Source organism: Mobula birostris, chromosome 9, assembly GCF_030028105.1.
Source record: "Mobula birostris isolate sMobBir1 chromosome 9, sMobBir1.hap1, whole genome shotgun sequence".
Taxonomy (NCBI): Eukaryota; Metazoa; Chordata; class Chondrichthyes; order Myliobatiformes; family Myliobatidae; genus Mobula; species Mobula birostris.
Window position 1 is genome coordinate 43,779,424 of NC_092378.1, and position 16,801 is coordinate 43,796,224.

Consider the following 16,801-nt stretch of genomic DNA (forward strand, 5'->3'; position numbering starts at 1 on the left):
CCCAAGGCTTTTGAGTGACATGAACCAGTTTGAAGTGTAGCCATAAAAATAACTATTGTCTCTGATATGTTAAATGCAATTATAACCTCACAACTATATAACTTTTATAGTGATTGCAACATTACAGACTAAGGATAGAAACTTTGTTTTTAGAAATAAATTGAAGTGAGGGTAGACCATATGGTTTGTTTAAGCATGTTCTATCATTCAGTAAGATCATGCCTGATCCTGTGTCTTCTGTATTCTGCCCAATTTCCATAGTTTTGCTTTTGACGTTATTAATAGATTGTGCTTTTATTAAGTATATTCAGTACTATTGCATTGATGGGTCTCCAAGTATGGGATTCATAGCTGTTTAAATGAAGAAATTATTTCTCCTCTCAGGACTATAGTCTAGTCTAGGTCCCATATTTTCTAGACAGTTCTCTCAATCCCCTTTTCAGAAACCTAAGTCTTGGTAAAATTGTCTCTCATATTTGAAGCTGTTATAGAGTTCCATCCTACTCAGTCTCTTGTCATTAGGTCAAGCACCTTCTAGTCAGGAATTAATCAAGTGAATATTTGTTCCACCGTATCAAAAACAGTTGGATTACAGAAACCAAAATTGCATGTTACTCTAGGCTCTAAGTAACCACTTTGTCAATTTCTTAATATTAATATCAATCTTTAGTTTCTCAAAGCCTTCCTTTGACTGAACAGTGCAGCACTTCAACTGGAAATTATTTTTGTTACTTAGTGTGAACTTGGCTCTGTTTGTGACTGCACTTAATATGACGTCCGTGCAGCTCTTGTTATGAGAAATCAAGAGGGCATTTCTTGCATCTTGTGAAATATAAAAGACACATTTAAAGTCTATTACAATAATCAGTTTTGGTGTTTAACATTTGTTCCTGTACCATTGTTATGATATGCAGGATAGAGGACTGCATGACATAATAAGAGGAGGCAGATTTAAATCTATGTGGCACGTGTTCAGATCTTGTCTGCTTGAATGTTTCCTCTGTCTACCAATTTTTAAAAATCCTTTGAATTTTAAGCTATTGAGATTTTTTTACCTAATTGGTCAGCAACCTAAGATTGCCCAATTAAGCATCAAAAGGCAATTTTATTCACAAATGAATAGCTCGTATGTTTGTGTATGCCGTAGTAGATGCTTATCAAACTGGTACAAAGAAATGAAAAATTAGAGTGTGTAATTGTTTTATTTACACGGCATCCTAGATTGATGGTGTTCTGTATGAGCAATAAAATCACAAAAGAAGTTGAAGGGCACTTTTCCCTAGAAAAGATAGGGTGAGATGTGACATGATTGGGGTCCCTGAGGAAATGAATGCCCGATAATCACCACAAGGGAATTAGGGAGATGCTTAGTAATTGAGAGCAGAAACTATGTAAATTGTGATGGTAATTCAAAAAACCAGAATTTGTACAATTGGAATAAATTGGGCAAACGCACATGCAGAAGGGGGAAAAAAGGATATGGTACAGAACAGTGGAAGGGAGTTTCTCTTTGTAAATTTATCCATGAGTGGAATTGCTTTAGGGATTCTTTTCTCTTTGTAGATCTATCCTTGAGTGGAATTGCATGAGTGAAACTGTCCGAAACAAAGAATTTAGCAAATTTATTCTGACAGTTTCAGGTCTGAAACATGCCCATTTGTGGTCTCCTTTGATGTTCACAAGCTAGTATAAATTGGGTGTAAAATGTGCTGCAAGCATTTGGACCAATGTATGGTGTGTTTGATGATGAAAAGCTGCATTTCTTTCCCGTCAACATAATCAACGTTTGATATCAAATCAGCACAGAATCTCCAGTAGAAATTTTCTTGCTGTGTTATCAAATAGATAACTGTTAATTGGTGCTTAGAGCTTGATTATTGAATGGTTTAGCTGCGTGTATAACATGGGCATTTCAAGTTCAAGTTCAAGTTTAATTGTCATTCAACCATACATGACTATTCATGAATACAGCCTGTACTCATGAATGTGCCAAGGTGCAAAACACAGTACCAACAGTCATACACAGCACAAGGCATTCTGCAGTCAAACATAATCCACCTTGTCTCCTACCAAACGAACACTGGGGAGGCAGCACCAACCTCAGCAGAAACACCGTGCCACACTACCTTTGACACTCCAGTGGTACGCCCAACTCCAGTTCCTCTCTCTGGGCGGCTGCAAACAGGTGACACCATGGTCTGAGTCCTAGTCCTCAATATGACTGCAGCCAAGCAACTCCTCCCACTGTTTGCCAATAAACCAATTAATTAGATTTGCAGCATTCCACACTACCAACGTCCAACATGGTCTCACGATCACAAGAAAGGCAACTAAGATGTTCACTTTCTATTAGACTGTGCACCGACACCTCGTTGTTGCAGGTAGCATCATGGTCTGCAGCAAGTCCAGCTCCTTCTGCTTCTCTGCCATCAAGAAACTCTCAACCTGCAGTACCTTAAGTTCTTAATGACCCAGCAGGGCCTTGCAATCAAAAAATACATTTAAAAAAATACAATAACACCTTTGGTTGACCCTGTAGCAGCCGCTGTGTCTGAGCACATTGCCATTTTACCAGAAGTTAAGCAACTACCTCTGAAATAATTTCTTTAAAAGCATATCCATTCCACTTGTCTATTACTTTCAGTTGTTTATCCAGGGAAACAGATTAGATTAGTTTTTTTTTCTCTTTTCTGTAGAATGATATGACAACTGTACGACTCAAATGGGAAGATTTGCTTCTACCTCTGTTCAAGAAGTACAAACTCAATATTACCTGGGGAGACCAAGATTTACTCAATATTATTTTCTATTATAACCCAGGTAAATATAATGTTTCCCTTTCTTGGTTGCAGCCTTCTTCATTAAAACTTTAAATAACTTGTTGGAAATGCAGTTTAATTTGAGAATTGTCAATGCTATTTTAATTTCAAATGGTATAGCCTGTTGAATGATTCAACATCTACTGTAAGAGTGTTTCTATTTTTGAAGCATAGTGAAAAAGTATTTTGGAATATTTTATTTTTTAAAATCTGATTTATTTAAAAAATAATAATGACCAGTGTGAAAAATCATTTACAGTGTGTTAATTTAGTGTTTGTTATATTGCAGAAAGCCTCTTTATTTTTCCATGTCAATGGAATTATCGTCCAGACCACTGCATGTATGGCAGCAACTGCAAAGCAGCAGAGAATGAAGGAATCTTTGTTCTTCATGGAAATCGAGGAGTCTACCATGATGAAAAGCAGCCAGCTTTCAGGGCTGTGTACAGAGCAATAAAAAATGTAAGTATTGTATCCTAGAGATGTAGTCTCAAATAATTAAAGCTCTTTATTCACTCTGTTTGAAATTATCCATTAATGTACCATAAATGTAATATTTTAATGCAGTTGCAAAGAAGCATTCTTATGAATATTATGCATTGCAACTGCCTCTGGGTCTGGTGCTGCTCTGTGAATACATTTTTCACTTGTACAATGTTATTTACTTGGCTCCAGTTACATATTTTAAGTCTGGGAATTTCAAGCAATGGTTTCCAGTATTGAAATATGATGTAGCAGTAGTTATTTTTCTCTAAAAATCAATAGTAATGGTCCTTGTAATTAGTCCAATGCACATGGGGACATTATTTCTTTTTCATTCTGTAGCAAAGTTACATCAATTAAAGCCAGTACTCTGGCAGGTAATAAGCTCTTGTGTACAAAAAAACCCTCCCATTCATGTGTGCTGCAGTTGTGTGTTCCTATTGTACTTATTAATGTTGTATAAATAAATACACCATACATTCCTTTCACTAGTTCTCTAACACCATCTATTAGCATTTCAAAACACTAGAATACTAATTAAAACTTGTTTAATTTTAAATGGAATGCTGTAAGTACTAGAGTTGGTGTATATTATTTAATATCTATCTATAGCTAGAATGAAGTGGTCTAGTAATATACCCAAGTTGCTAATGATGAAGCATGATAAATGTGAGAAGGGAACAGAGGCTGCAAAGGGTTTGGGTCTGAGTAGAAAGATTGGTGTTGTAGTATGTGGAAAAGTGTAAACACTGCCTTTGATGGGATGAAATAGCAATTATTAAATATTTAAATTTGCAGGGTTCTGTGTACATGAATTACAGATGGTTAACATATACAGTAGTAAGAAATAAGAAGAGAAAATAGTGTACTTGCCTTTATTTCAAAGCAAAAGAACTAAAAGGCTACGTATGTTTGCTGCAATTTTGCAAGGCTTTCTTGAGATGTAGCTTGAGTACCATATTCACCTTTAGTCTCCTTCCTTGACAAACGAAGATATTCTGGCATTGAAGATTAAATCCTATGCACATCACAATGTACTTGTTCTACTTTATTCTGAAAATTGTGAGATGGTCAAGTTCACAGTTGCATGCCATACACATTTTCTGAAGTGGTCGTGATTTCTTAAATGCATAAGCTTGCTTAAACATTTTGATATCCATTATCTTTCAGACAGTAAAATAAAAATGACCAAAAATTTAAATTAAATTTTATACCATAAAATGCAAATCAAACAGTTGCCTTTTCACTGACAGCAATTACCACAATAGAAATTAAGGTGTATCCAATTTAGGAGTTGAGACTGTATTGATTACAGCGGAAGTGTATTGCTATAAAACTTTGATTGCAGTCTGTGTCCTGTGAGTATCATAAAGCTGTATATATAAAGTGCTTTTATCATGCAATTTCCTTGATGGTCTTATTTTGTATTCTGTGTACGTTAGCATTAAGGTCAATCTACTGGAAACATTAAAACATTTTTTTTTGAAGTGCATAGAAATATGAGAAGAGAGATTGCCCTAATAATCTGGAGTGGATTTATTGGCTAAGGTGTATGTAACAAATATAACTGATTCTTCTCGCTCATGATTGCTATTTCATTAAGGCAGGAACATTACAGCATGCAAAAGGCAATGAATTCTTCTGCTGCCAGAATGTAGATTGTGTCCATTTAAGACTATAAGGACTAATTGAGATCATTCAAAGATTAATTGTTATTTAGACTGGCATCATTAGCTCTGGCTTCATTGGTGGCAAGGTCAATTGAGCGTCTATAGTATTTTTTGTATTGCTACAAAAATTCTCATTAAATTCCATAATGATATGTTAAGTGATCAGAAGTTTTTCATGTTTTTGGAATTTATGCAAGTGACATACTTCCTTTTGGTCTACTGTTCTAAAGGACATATTAGCCTATATAAAATTAAGCTGTAGACTTTAATTAAAAACACAATTCATTCATTTTGAAAGTACTAACAGTCTGAAAACTAACATGCAATGTAACTTGAATACCATTGCTTCTTTATGCGTGTCACAGACTGTTATATAATGTCTGTGATATAATCTTCCAGCCACCATACCAAAGGTAGAAATAACAGCTTTATTCCCCCTCGGATAATATAGTTCTGATTGGCAAAGATGCAAATCTGTCAAGCAGTATAAAATTTATTTTATAGTGCCATGCATCCAAAAGTGGAAACAAAGATCACATGCCTATGGTAGCAGAATTTTCCAATGTGTCAGATGGGAAGCTGCCAGGTTGCTCAGAGGGTAATGTAAACTCTGAGATCACAATAACAGGAAGCGGTTTTCCCTTTGTTCATTCCTGATTTCTGGGCATCACAAGAAAAGCCAGCATTTATTGCCCATTCTTTATTGCTAATAAACTGAGTGGTTAGTTCAAAGGGCTCAGCTAGCCACTTAATCAATCACATCAGTAGGTCTGAGGCTACACGCAGGCCAAACCAGGCAAATTTCTTCCACTTAAGTACACCAAATGCATTTTTATGGCAATATTATAGTTTTGTGGTTACCGTTACCAATGTCTAATATGTTTTACTTCCTTATAGTTAACTGAATGTAACTTCCACATCTGCCTTGATCAGGTATGCTTTTGTGTCTCTGTTATTAGTGCGGACATCCCAGATTACCAGTCCTGTAAATTGACCGCTACTGTCATCTTAAATTATACAGAAGTGTCAGTTTTAAATTTTGATAACCTGATTTTTTGTTTAAAATATTCTGCTGTCAACTTCATCAATTCTATGACCTGCTTCAAACCAAATCAGTCAGTAGAAATCCTACTCTTAGTTTGATTCTTTCCTTTTCGTCATCCTCCTCCAAACATTTGTGAATCGTGATTACACAGGTGCTTAGAGAATTGTTGTGCCTTCACCATCTTGCTGGTAAATTTTTTTTCAGATATTTTCAGTGAATTCTGAACCTATATTTGTTGTTTTTTTTTCCAAGTTTGTGTATTTTACCATGGTGGACATTTAATGCAAATGCTTACCATAGCTCTTAGTCCATAAGACAGCAGAGGTAGGCCACTTGGCCTGTCGAGTCTGCTCTGCCATTTGACCTTGGCTTATTTATTTTCCCTCTCAGCTCTATTTTCCTGCTTTCTCCCCGTAACCTTTCGCACCCTTAATAATCAAGAACCTATCAACCTCCACTTTAAATATACCCAATAAATTCCACAGATTCACCATCCTTTGACAAAATAAATCGTCCTCGTCTCTGTTCTAAAGGGGTGTTTTTCTGTTCTAGGGTTGTGTCCTATTCTGGACTCCCCTACTATTGGAAACATTTCCACATTCTCACTTATCTGGGCCTTTCAGTGTTCAGCAGGTTTCTTTAAGATCCTCCCTCATTCTTCTAAACTCCAGCGCTTTCAGACCGAGAACCATCAAATGATCCTCGTACATTAACCTTTCGTTCCCAAGATAATTCTGGTAAACCTCCTTTGGACCCTTTCCAATGCCAGCCCATTCTTTCTTAGATATGGGGCTCAGAACCGCTCACAATGCTCCAAATATGGTCTGGCCTTAAAGCCTTAGTGTTCCAGCCTTGCTTTTATATTCTAGTCCTTTGAAATGAATGCTGACATTGCATTTGCCCTCCTTAGTCCCAACTCAATTTGCAACTTAATTCTTAAGAAATCCTACATTAGACTCCAAATCCCTCTACACCTCTTTGCCTTTATTCCTTCTTCCAAAATGTATCACCCTACATTTCCCTGTACTATATTCCATCTGCCATTTCTTTGCCCATACTCCTAATCTGTTCAAGTCCAGCAGACTTCCTGCTTTCTCAACATTTGCCTGCCCCTCTGTCTAACTTTGTGTAATTTGCAAACTTGGCTACAAAACCATCAAATCCATCATCCAGATAATTAGCATATAATGTGAAAAGTAGCGGGCCCCTCTGAAGGGCTTATTTCTGTTCTGTAGTACTCTGACTCTATAACATCTTAGGCTAGTGTTGCCAGTGGTAAGGCTGAGACATTTTGTGGGCAAGGACACAATCCCTTCAGTATAACATGAATCTGAGAGCAGCACAGACTCTGGGCCATACTGTCTGCTGTCATTAAGGATATTATATGTGATGTTAAATAAATGAAAACAAAATATAGCACTTGTCAGTTAACTATTACTATGCTTTGATCATTAAACTCTTAATGGTTACTCTCCAGATCATTTAGGAAAATATGATAATAGCTAAGAGTATTTATTTAAAAGGTCTTGGGGTGGCACAGTAGCTTAGCAATTAGTGCAGCGTTTTACATTCCAGGCTGTAAGATCAGGTTTCAATTCCCACTGCTGTCTTTAAGGAATTTGTACATTCTCCCTGTGACTGGATGGGTTTCCTTCAGGTGCTGTAATTTTCTCCCAGATTCCAAAGAAGTACCGTTAGGGTTAGGTAGTTATGAGAATGCTATATTGGCCCTGGAAAACGTGGCAACATTTGTGGGCTGCCCAGCTCAATCCTGACTGATTTGATTTAACGTATACGACTCATTCATTGTATGTTTTGATGTACATGTGACAAATAAAGGTAATCTTTTCTCTTTAAATCTTTATCTAATCAGACATTAGTTTCAGAAGGCAAACACTTTCCACTCCTTTGTAGACTGGTCAATTTCCTTCCGGCCCAACCTCAAAATCACCATCCTTCAAAGTGTGAGGTTTATTCAGGAATCACTCAAGTTCATGTGCATGTGGTTATCTCATCCAAGAGTAAAATCTGGAAGAGGTCAGGATAATTCAATGAATCTCACAGCAAATGATGCTTGTAATAAAATTTTAATTGCATTTAATGTCAGCAAGATATCTGCTCAGGCTGGCCCAGGCACCCAAGCACATCTCTTTGATAGGCACATGTAATGAAAGGATATTGAAGTTAGGAAGGCAGAAAGAGAACAGAAATGTAGGATGAGAAAGAAGTAAATAGAGAAATGTGTACACATGCAGTTCCCTATTTTCTCTGAGCTTGCAGATACAACTCTAGTGGTGGTGTGGATAGCATTACCAGCTGCATCCTCAACGTGTATATGCTATAAATTTGTTGTCGCAAGCTCCAGCTTTAAACGACTCAAATTGCTATATATTCAGCTGGAAGTTGGTAAGGAGGCTTAAAAGTGAAGCCCAGAAAAGGATTTGGAAAATAGAAAACAAATGATGAATCCAAAGAGTGACAACTTGCTGGTAATTCATGGCATATAATTTGCTTTCAGTGCATCCAAAGCTGTTTCAGGCCAACTCTTCAATTCACACGTAAAACCAAATGATACAGGGATTATTCAGCAGGTGAAGCAGTATCTTTCAAGAAGTACAGTTAACGTTCACATTGATGACATTCCATTTCAATTGGGACAAATTAGAAGTAAAACCAGCTTTAAGATGGGGAGAAAACTGAGGAGAACAAAAGGGAAGATCTGTGTTGGGCAGATGCAGCAGAAATGAAATTTTAAAAAGTGGTAGCGGAGCTGGGTGAAGAAGATATTAAAGAATAACAACAGCTAGAGCAGGAAGGAGTATATAAATAAGAGATGATAACTAAATTTGTGACATTATCAACAAAAATAAGAAGAGGTAAATAATGGATGCTGGAAATAAAGTAGCAAGGCTAGAACTGCAAATGGTCTGAAATTGCTTAGTTCAGTATTAAGTCCAGATGCTGTATTGTGCCTCATCAAAAGAAGCAGCTTTATTAGACTTTGTTGGAATTAGTTTCAGAGGCTAAACACTGACAAAATTTCAAGAGTAAAAGCAGCTTGGAGAACAGTGACATACAACTGGAAATTCAAGGTCATGTTCGTGGGTGTTCTGCAAAGCAGTAGTCAGATTTGTCAGGAATGCTCTTGTCAGTAAACCAACCCTTCAGGTTTGGCAGATAACGAAGACTAAAGGCCACCAAAGTTTCTGGCCTTGGTGACATACATACTGGAGGCTTTAAAGTTGGGGGAGAAACTGTCCACAAGTAGTTTCTCAACCTGGATACATACAATGTCAGAGAAGCTGGTCAATAGTTCTCTATTTCCTCTGCCACCTTTCCAGATGCTAGAGAATGATTTAAAATGTGTATCTTCATAACCAGTTCCTTCACAGTTTAGGATGGGGATCATCAGGTCTAGGGGTTTTATCGGCTCCTGTACCTGGTAAGTCTTTTATTCCCTAATGCTAATTTCTTTGATCTCATTTACCCATTCTCCTGTATTTCCCATTACTTTTTAAAATGTCTCTGAGTCTTTGGTGAAGATTGATACAAAATATTTGTTTTATTTTTCTGACTCATTTTCCTTTTGTTCCCCAATATAATTATCCTTGTCACAATCCATAAGGAACCTTAACTGCAGCTGATTATTTACATTTTGATACCTGCAGAAGCTTTACATTCTGTTTTGTATTCTACATTTTCATTCTTTAGCCATTTCTTGGCCCTCTGAATTCTGAGACTTTTACAGCTGTCAGGTTTATTGTTTTTATTGACAACATTGCAAACCTTTTTCTTTGATCTACTATTACTTGATGGCCATAGCTAGATCTCTTCCTATATTTGCCTAAATGGGTTATATATTATTTGTTAGCAAATGTATTGAAAATTGGTGTACTGTCATACCTTTTTTTAAATGTAGATCCCCATTCTACCCTGTTACTCCCTGAAGGCCACTTTAATTACCAGATCAATTAATCCTTTCATTACACAACACTGGATCTAAAATAGTCTGTTCCCTGTTTGATTTCTCACATACTTTTAATGTATGCTTTTGCACATGTTATACATTCATTCTCCACAATATTACTGCTAATTAGATTTGACCAATTTATGCAGATTAAAGTCCCCCAATGACTCTGTATTAACTTTGTTGTATGCTTTACTAATTTTCTGATATTTATATTATGCTTTTCTGGTTGGAGGCCTACATACAACTCTCACCATTGGATCTGCCCATTGTTTCTTAGCTCCACTCAAACTGGTGCTGTGCACTAAAAGAAGGTCACATTTTGTGCATCTGCCTTTTTCAAAATTGGACTCTGGCTGCACATTCCTTCAATAGAATCTTCTTTGTCTCATTTGTGTCCTTCCCTGTTTTTCATAGCTCAATGGTTCAGCTGAATTATAAGTTTACATGTATTTCCTTAACTCGTTCCTACAGTTGGGATTGTACAATGTGGTAGGAAGGGCCTGAGCAAATCATTCAACTCTTAATGAAATGATAAGCAAAAATACTGTTGGACTTGATTATTCCACAGTACCCAAGTTGGGTAATAAATTTATAAACTGTTTTAGTATTGTCCTTTCACTGATATCTATAACAGTCATATTTTGAATTCCTGAAAACCTGAGAAAATTTGCATGCATTCATCATTTGATACCTAATTGCCTTCCTTTGACTTAAAATTCATTTGCTACTTTAATGTAACACATTAATTGTTTTCTTGCAATCTCTACAGTACCCTTTTGGCGAAGATCCCATCCATTCACTGTTAAATCCACTTGAAAAAGAACTGCAGAAAACTATGAATACGTATTGTGGAAAAATTCATCATGTCTTCACACAAAGACTGCAGAAGAGCATAAGAACTTTACAGGGAAAAATTTCTAGAGGGAGGTGATTTTGTAAAATCACTATTTTGAACTAATTTTTGCCTTGAACATCAGGAGCTTGACTTTTTCTCGTGGTCTAAATAAGGGATATTTTTAAACATGAGGAAGCAAATTGAAATGATATAACTGACACCAATCACTCTATCAGCATAGGTATTTTCATTGAAACCTGGAAGATAATTTTTGTAAATGCAGCTATTATCTCCAATGCACTGATTTTACCGTTTTTTTAAAAAAAAAGTTGAAGACAATGTTTACAGAGAAAAGTGTTATTCTGTCATATGAAGGTATGTTAAGACTGACAATCTGTTTAATGAGTTTCTTATGACATTATGGTAATTAAGCTGAAGTTGTGTGGTGCAACATTAACCAGGAGTATTGTATGTTCATGACAATCAAGTCTCTAGAATCTGTTGGAATCTTTGCCTCTTGTAATAGTGTGAGGACATGTTAGCAAATTATTTTTTTTCAATTATTGATGAATAAAACAAGCAACTAAAAGTAGTTTACTTGAGCCATTTACGAAGTTTCCATCAATGAAGACATTCATGCCAGAATTTCCAATCATTTTAGAAAATGAATGATTTTGCTTTGTGCACTCTAGTTTCTTTGAGTTTAAATGCAGAATGTTAATCCGGCAAATTTAAATTTGCACCCTAAAATATGTAGATGCGATGCCCAGTACTTTTATTTAATCATTTCAACATGTTATTGGAATTTTTTCTATTGCTGATATTGCAGGAAAACTCATATAACTCCTGTAATTAAAGATAACAAATATTAGCTAGTTTGGACTGAAATCTTTTCGCTCATCACTTGGCAGTCAAATTATGTTGAGCAGAGTAAAATATTTACTGCCTGCCAGAGTGGTTTATTTTGCAACTTCTGAGAAATGGAATACTATGTAAACATACCAGACCACTGTATGAACTTGACATAGTTGTAATTTAGAGATAAATTAATGAGAACTGAGTGCCATTATTTCATGAGTTTTTGCTTGCTAATTGTTCATTATTTTAGTACTTTCAGTTTGGAATCCCTGGTGGAATATAGTAATTACAAGCAAGTATAAAACATTTTATATGTTTGGAATTATCTACATCTATAGATTTTTTTAAAATGACAGACTTGAAATATTGTTACAGTAATTGTGAAAATGCAATGTATTTTTAATGAAATAAAACATGTTCATGTTCTGTTCATGAAACAATGTACTGTACCATGAACCATAGTACATGTGATCATCCAATTAAGTTGTAAGCACCAGAGCTAGAATATAAGAAATTGGTTTGACGATTTGAGATTAATCCTGGAGAAAATGATCATAAATGACCACATGCAAGTTGAGTGTTCAGTTTATAGTCAGCTCATCCAAGCTCTGGTAGGACATCTCGGTCTTAAATGTTAGAGCAATGGATAAAAGCAGGTCACGGATAAGAAAAAATGTAACTTTTTGAATGTTGGTTGTTTATATTGTGTTTGTACATCAGTGGTGATTCAGCATTATGCTTACCACATCACCAGCAAAAGGAATGGGAATATCTAACGCCGAGAGCTACGGTTTATCTAATACTGATAGATCAGAGATGCAAAGTGCAACTTCCTCCTGATCCTCAACAGTTTAATCGCAGCAAATAAGAATATTGCACTGAGGTTGACAGGTTCATTTTGAGTGCTGCTGTCATAGAACTTTACCATGCTTATAAATGTCGCTTTTATTACTGGAAGTAATGATTCCTGGAAGAAATTTGGACAGAGGATTGTATTTTTTGACTGTGGCAAGTTATATTATCAGTAGTAGTAGTTTCTAACAGAACATGTATAGTATTATCCTGGTTATGATTTCTATTTTTTTTAAGCATTGTAGTTAATTTTTTGAACCCAGGAGTTCCGAGTGTAATAGCATGCAATTCAGTAATATTACAGTGGATTCCAGTGAAATGGGCCATCAGTTAATTGAGCTGCTGCTTACTTGGGACAACTCAAAGAACAAACTACTAATTGAGAAAATAGCTGGGGTTCCCTTCATTTATTAGGGATGTTATACCATTTAATTGGGGCAGTAGACGGTTATTGAAAAGTTCCTAACTAGCATCAGACGCCTGCACTTGTGTGGCCGTTGGACACTACACCATGCTTAGATCGAACAGTTTTTAAATAGCATCAGTTGTGTACGCTTGTGTTCAAAAAGCATTGTTTTTTTTTGTCACTGATAGTTGACGAGAAATAAGCAGAAAGACAATTTAGAACTGTAGACTGTTTTGTTCCTGCGGTTTCAAGCATTCAGGCAGGCTTGGAGATGCCAGAAATGGCCAGCAGTGACAATGAGACTATTTCAGTACTTCAGCAAGTTAGGAACTGCAAAGAATGAAGGTTTCAACAGTCATCTGGAATGTTACAATGAAAATGAAGATTTGGAGGATGTAATTGCCAAAGGCATTGTATGGTGGCAGTCCATAACCTATACTAAGTGTCTGCACTGATTTTGTTCATTTAGTCAATCAAAAGAATGCAACTGCGTGCACTGAATTAATTCCTCCATTGATAACTATTAGAAACTAATACAGAGTTTTATAGTACCGTAGTAGTATTTCTAGTGTTTTAATTTGTTTTGCATTTCATTTAAACACACACTTTGTTATTCAGTTAAACAGTTTCTTTTTAATACCTTTTATAAGTATTTTTCTGAACTTAAGCTAATTGGGGTATCTGCTTAATTGGGCCAAAATATACCAGTTCCAACCTGCCCCAAACTAACAGTAATTGATTACATATCTTCCGGTCAGGACGGTGCCGGGCTGTGGTGTCCATTGATGTCATGGCTCAGACTTGATTGATTATTAGTTCAAAACTGTGACTGTCCCACAAGCCATAGCTGTGGGACAATGCAGGGTGTTAAGGATCAGATTAGGGTTTACACATAGGGATAGGGGAGAATGAAGATTTAGGGGCAGGAGCCTTTGTTCATATTCCAGGTTGGAATGTTCTTCGGAGGTCAACGATTTGGAGATTGGGTTGGGTCAACATCACTGTAGAGACCATTGAGCCCCTGGTTGCTAAATCCTAAATTGGAGGACCATGAGGGCAGGTGGACAACCCCCCCCCCGCCCCAACCCAACTCCAACTACTGGGATCGGATGTCCGTGCAATCTGGAAGTCCAGGCCCACGTCACCTCACAGCAGAAGGTGAATGATCCTAGAGGTTGGTCTGGCTGAGGCCCGAAGGTTAAACCTATGATTGTTGAGTCCTGCGGTTGATAGCCAGAGCTTGGTGAATGTGGAGGTAGAAAGCCAAAATGGTCACAGATCAAAGTCAGCAACTTCAGAGGCAGAGGGATTGGAAGCCTGATTTCTGTGTCTTTAAGAATCCAGGGCCAAGGACTGGAAGCCCAGAGGTGAACCTTGCTGGCTGTCCCCAGCATATCCTGGGGTATGTTGGTTGCTAACGCAAACAAAGTACTTCACTGTATGTTTTGATGTACATGTGATAAATTAATCTGAATCTGAAAGTTAATCAAGCTCCGATGTATGGAATCCCATCAAAGGAGATAGTACAAGATAATGCTGCAGAGGAGTCTAATGCATTATAGACAGAACAAGACAATGTTACAGCAGTTAACCTGGAATAAAGAAGAGTTTCTATGTTTAATGTCCATAGTTTTGAATACTGGAATAGTGATGCTTAGACTGCAAGTTATAATCTGTAGTACAGTTAACATTATTATTAAATGAAAACGTACTGCTGAAACATTGTGATGTCCACCTGTTGTGTCTGGGTCTCTGAACCTGTGCTCCTCCTCATCAGGTTTGCCCAATTTCTCATTGGATGAACTTGTTGAACCCATGGAAAGCCATAAACTTGTGTTGTAAAACTTGCTTTTTACTTTGGAAAACTGAACAAAAACTCATTTGGAGTATTTTGTACCCTTGGGGAAAGACACATTTGAAAAAGTTCAACACATCATCCAAATAATATCTTAAATAACTTTACTTGGTCAGGATAATAGCTTGGATAAATTGAGATTTGAATTTCTTGGCAATTTGTTTAGGGAGGGAATCCAGTTGATGGGTAATTTAAGATAATTAAGGAAATTATTATGGAAATTATTATTCTCCCTCAGAAAAATCTTCAAAGCATGGAGATGCACAATAAAACTACTGCTCTGCTGTCATGGAAGATCTTTTTATTAATGGCTGACAAAGGGATGTAGAGAAATCTTTAGACTGAAAGGCCTAGCCATATCTCCTTTCTCTGAGTCAGTGGGATAGCCCCATCCTGAACCCCAGGCAAGAGATCCCTGAACAACTGCCGTATTTCTGTTGTGCATTGCCCTGAGAACATCTGTTTCCAATATACGCTCCTAAGTTGCTGCCTAATAACATCATAATTAGCCCTCCTCAATTAAATACTTTCCTATATAATTTGCTCCTATTCTCAGTAGAACAACACAGAACACAAGCAACAACAGTAAAGCAACCCAACTCCTGTTCCTCCCTCACATCCAAGCACATACAGTCCTTTAGCCCCAAGATAGGCCTCTAGCTTCCAACAGACTTGAACCTACAGACACTGGGCTTCTCAGAGGTCACACCTCAGTACCATCTTTAATGTCTATTCCCTAAGTTCATCACTCTTAATTTTGCAACATACTTCAACCCTCCAACTGACTATATATGCCCTATCCACTACCTATCCTTCCTTGGTCCGTGCACATTGCATCTAACTTTACACCAACTGCTCCATCACCTGACCTAATGCTGTACATCCCATTCCTCTCCCAGTGTAGTTTAAATCCTCAACAGCTCTAGCCACCCATCTCTGTTACACAGGTCATACTTTCCCCAAAAGAGATCCCAATGATCCACGAACCTGAAACCCTGTCTGCTGCACCAACACTTGAGTCATGCATTCTTCTGCTGCATTGGCCTGTTCTTACCCTTGCAGACATGTGGCACACTCAGCAATCTATTCTTAAGGTCTGGCTTTTTAGCTTCCTTCCTTCCTGACTTTTTATGTTCATCCCCTTTTCTGGCTATGTCATTGGTACCAATGTGCATAATTTCTGGCTGCCCACCCTCCCCCTTAAGAATGCTGTGGACTTAATCCTGGCAATTGGAAGGCAACATATCATCTAGGAGTCTTGTTCCCATCAAGTCTTCTGTCTGTACCCCGAACTAATGCATCCCTATCACTGCCCGTCTCCTCTTTTTTCCTCTCTTTCTCCCTCATCTGAACCATAGAACTAGATTCGGTGCCAAAGAATGCAACTTTCCCTGGTAGGCAGTCCTCCCCAACAGCATCCAAAGTGGTATACTTGTTATTGAGGGTAACAGCCATGGGGTACCCTGCAATGACTACCTATTCCCTTTCCCTTCCAATTCCCTGCCTTTGTAAGTCCCATCTATCAATCCTCAGCCTCCTGAATTTTCCAGAGTTCATCCAGCTCCTGTTCCTAACACACTCCACAAGGAGCTTCAGCTGGATGCACTTCTAACAAATGTAATCTAGGATACTGGAGGTCTCTCTGACTTCCTACATCCTGCAAGGGGAGCATATCACCGCTCTTACAGTCATTTCAACTGCACAATCAGAAAGAAAGAGACTTTACCAGAACCTCACCTTTGCTCTCCTGCTCCACGCCTTCTCAGCAATGCCTCCTTAGCCTCAGGTCCCACTTACAATGACCACTCCTTTTGAGTTTACTACCACCTTCTGACCAACACTAAACTAGGCATGACAACCCACTTCAGAGTACTGACATGTTACATTTATCCAATTATGTTATATGGCTCAAAATGTTGGACAATATCTAGTAATATGAGGAAATGAAGCAGCAGAGATGTGGTTTTTGAAGAGGATGCAAAGAATATCATGGACGAAATGAATATCT

General features: G+C 37.3%; 1 protein-coding gene across 4 annotated transcripts in view; it reads left to right on the forward strand.

Moving 5' to 3' along the window:
* LOC140202723 (glucoside xylosyltransferase 1-like) overlaps window positions 1–14,559 on the forward strand; it is a 57,529-nt gene extending 42,970 nt beyond the window's left edge. For 2 of the 4 annotated variants that reach the window (XM_072267950.1, XM_072267953.1), the window contains exons 6-9: window positions 2,697–2,820; window positions 3,109–3,281; window positions 5,870–5,905; window positions 10,757–14,559. In XM_072267950.1, the coding sequence (XP_072124051.1) occupies window positions 2,697–2,820; window positions 3,109–3,281; window positions 5,870–5,905; window positions 10,757–10,918 (495 nt within the window). In that variant the 3' untranslated portion in view covers window positions 10,919–14,559. The remainder of the gene's footprint in view (window positions 1–2,696; window positions 2,821–3,108; window positions 3,282–5,869; window positions 5,906–10,756) is intronic. The other 2 variants (XM_072267952.1, XM_072267951.1) reach the window with 2 other exon arrangements.
* The last annotated feature ends 2,242 nt before the right edge of the window (window positions 14,560–16,801 follow it).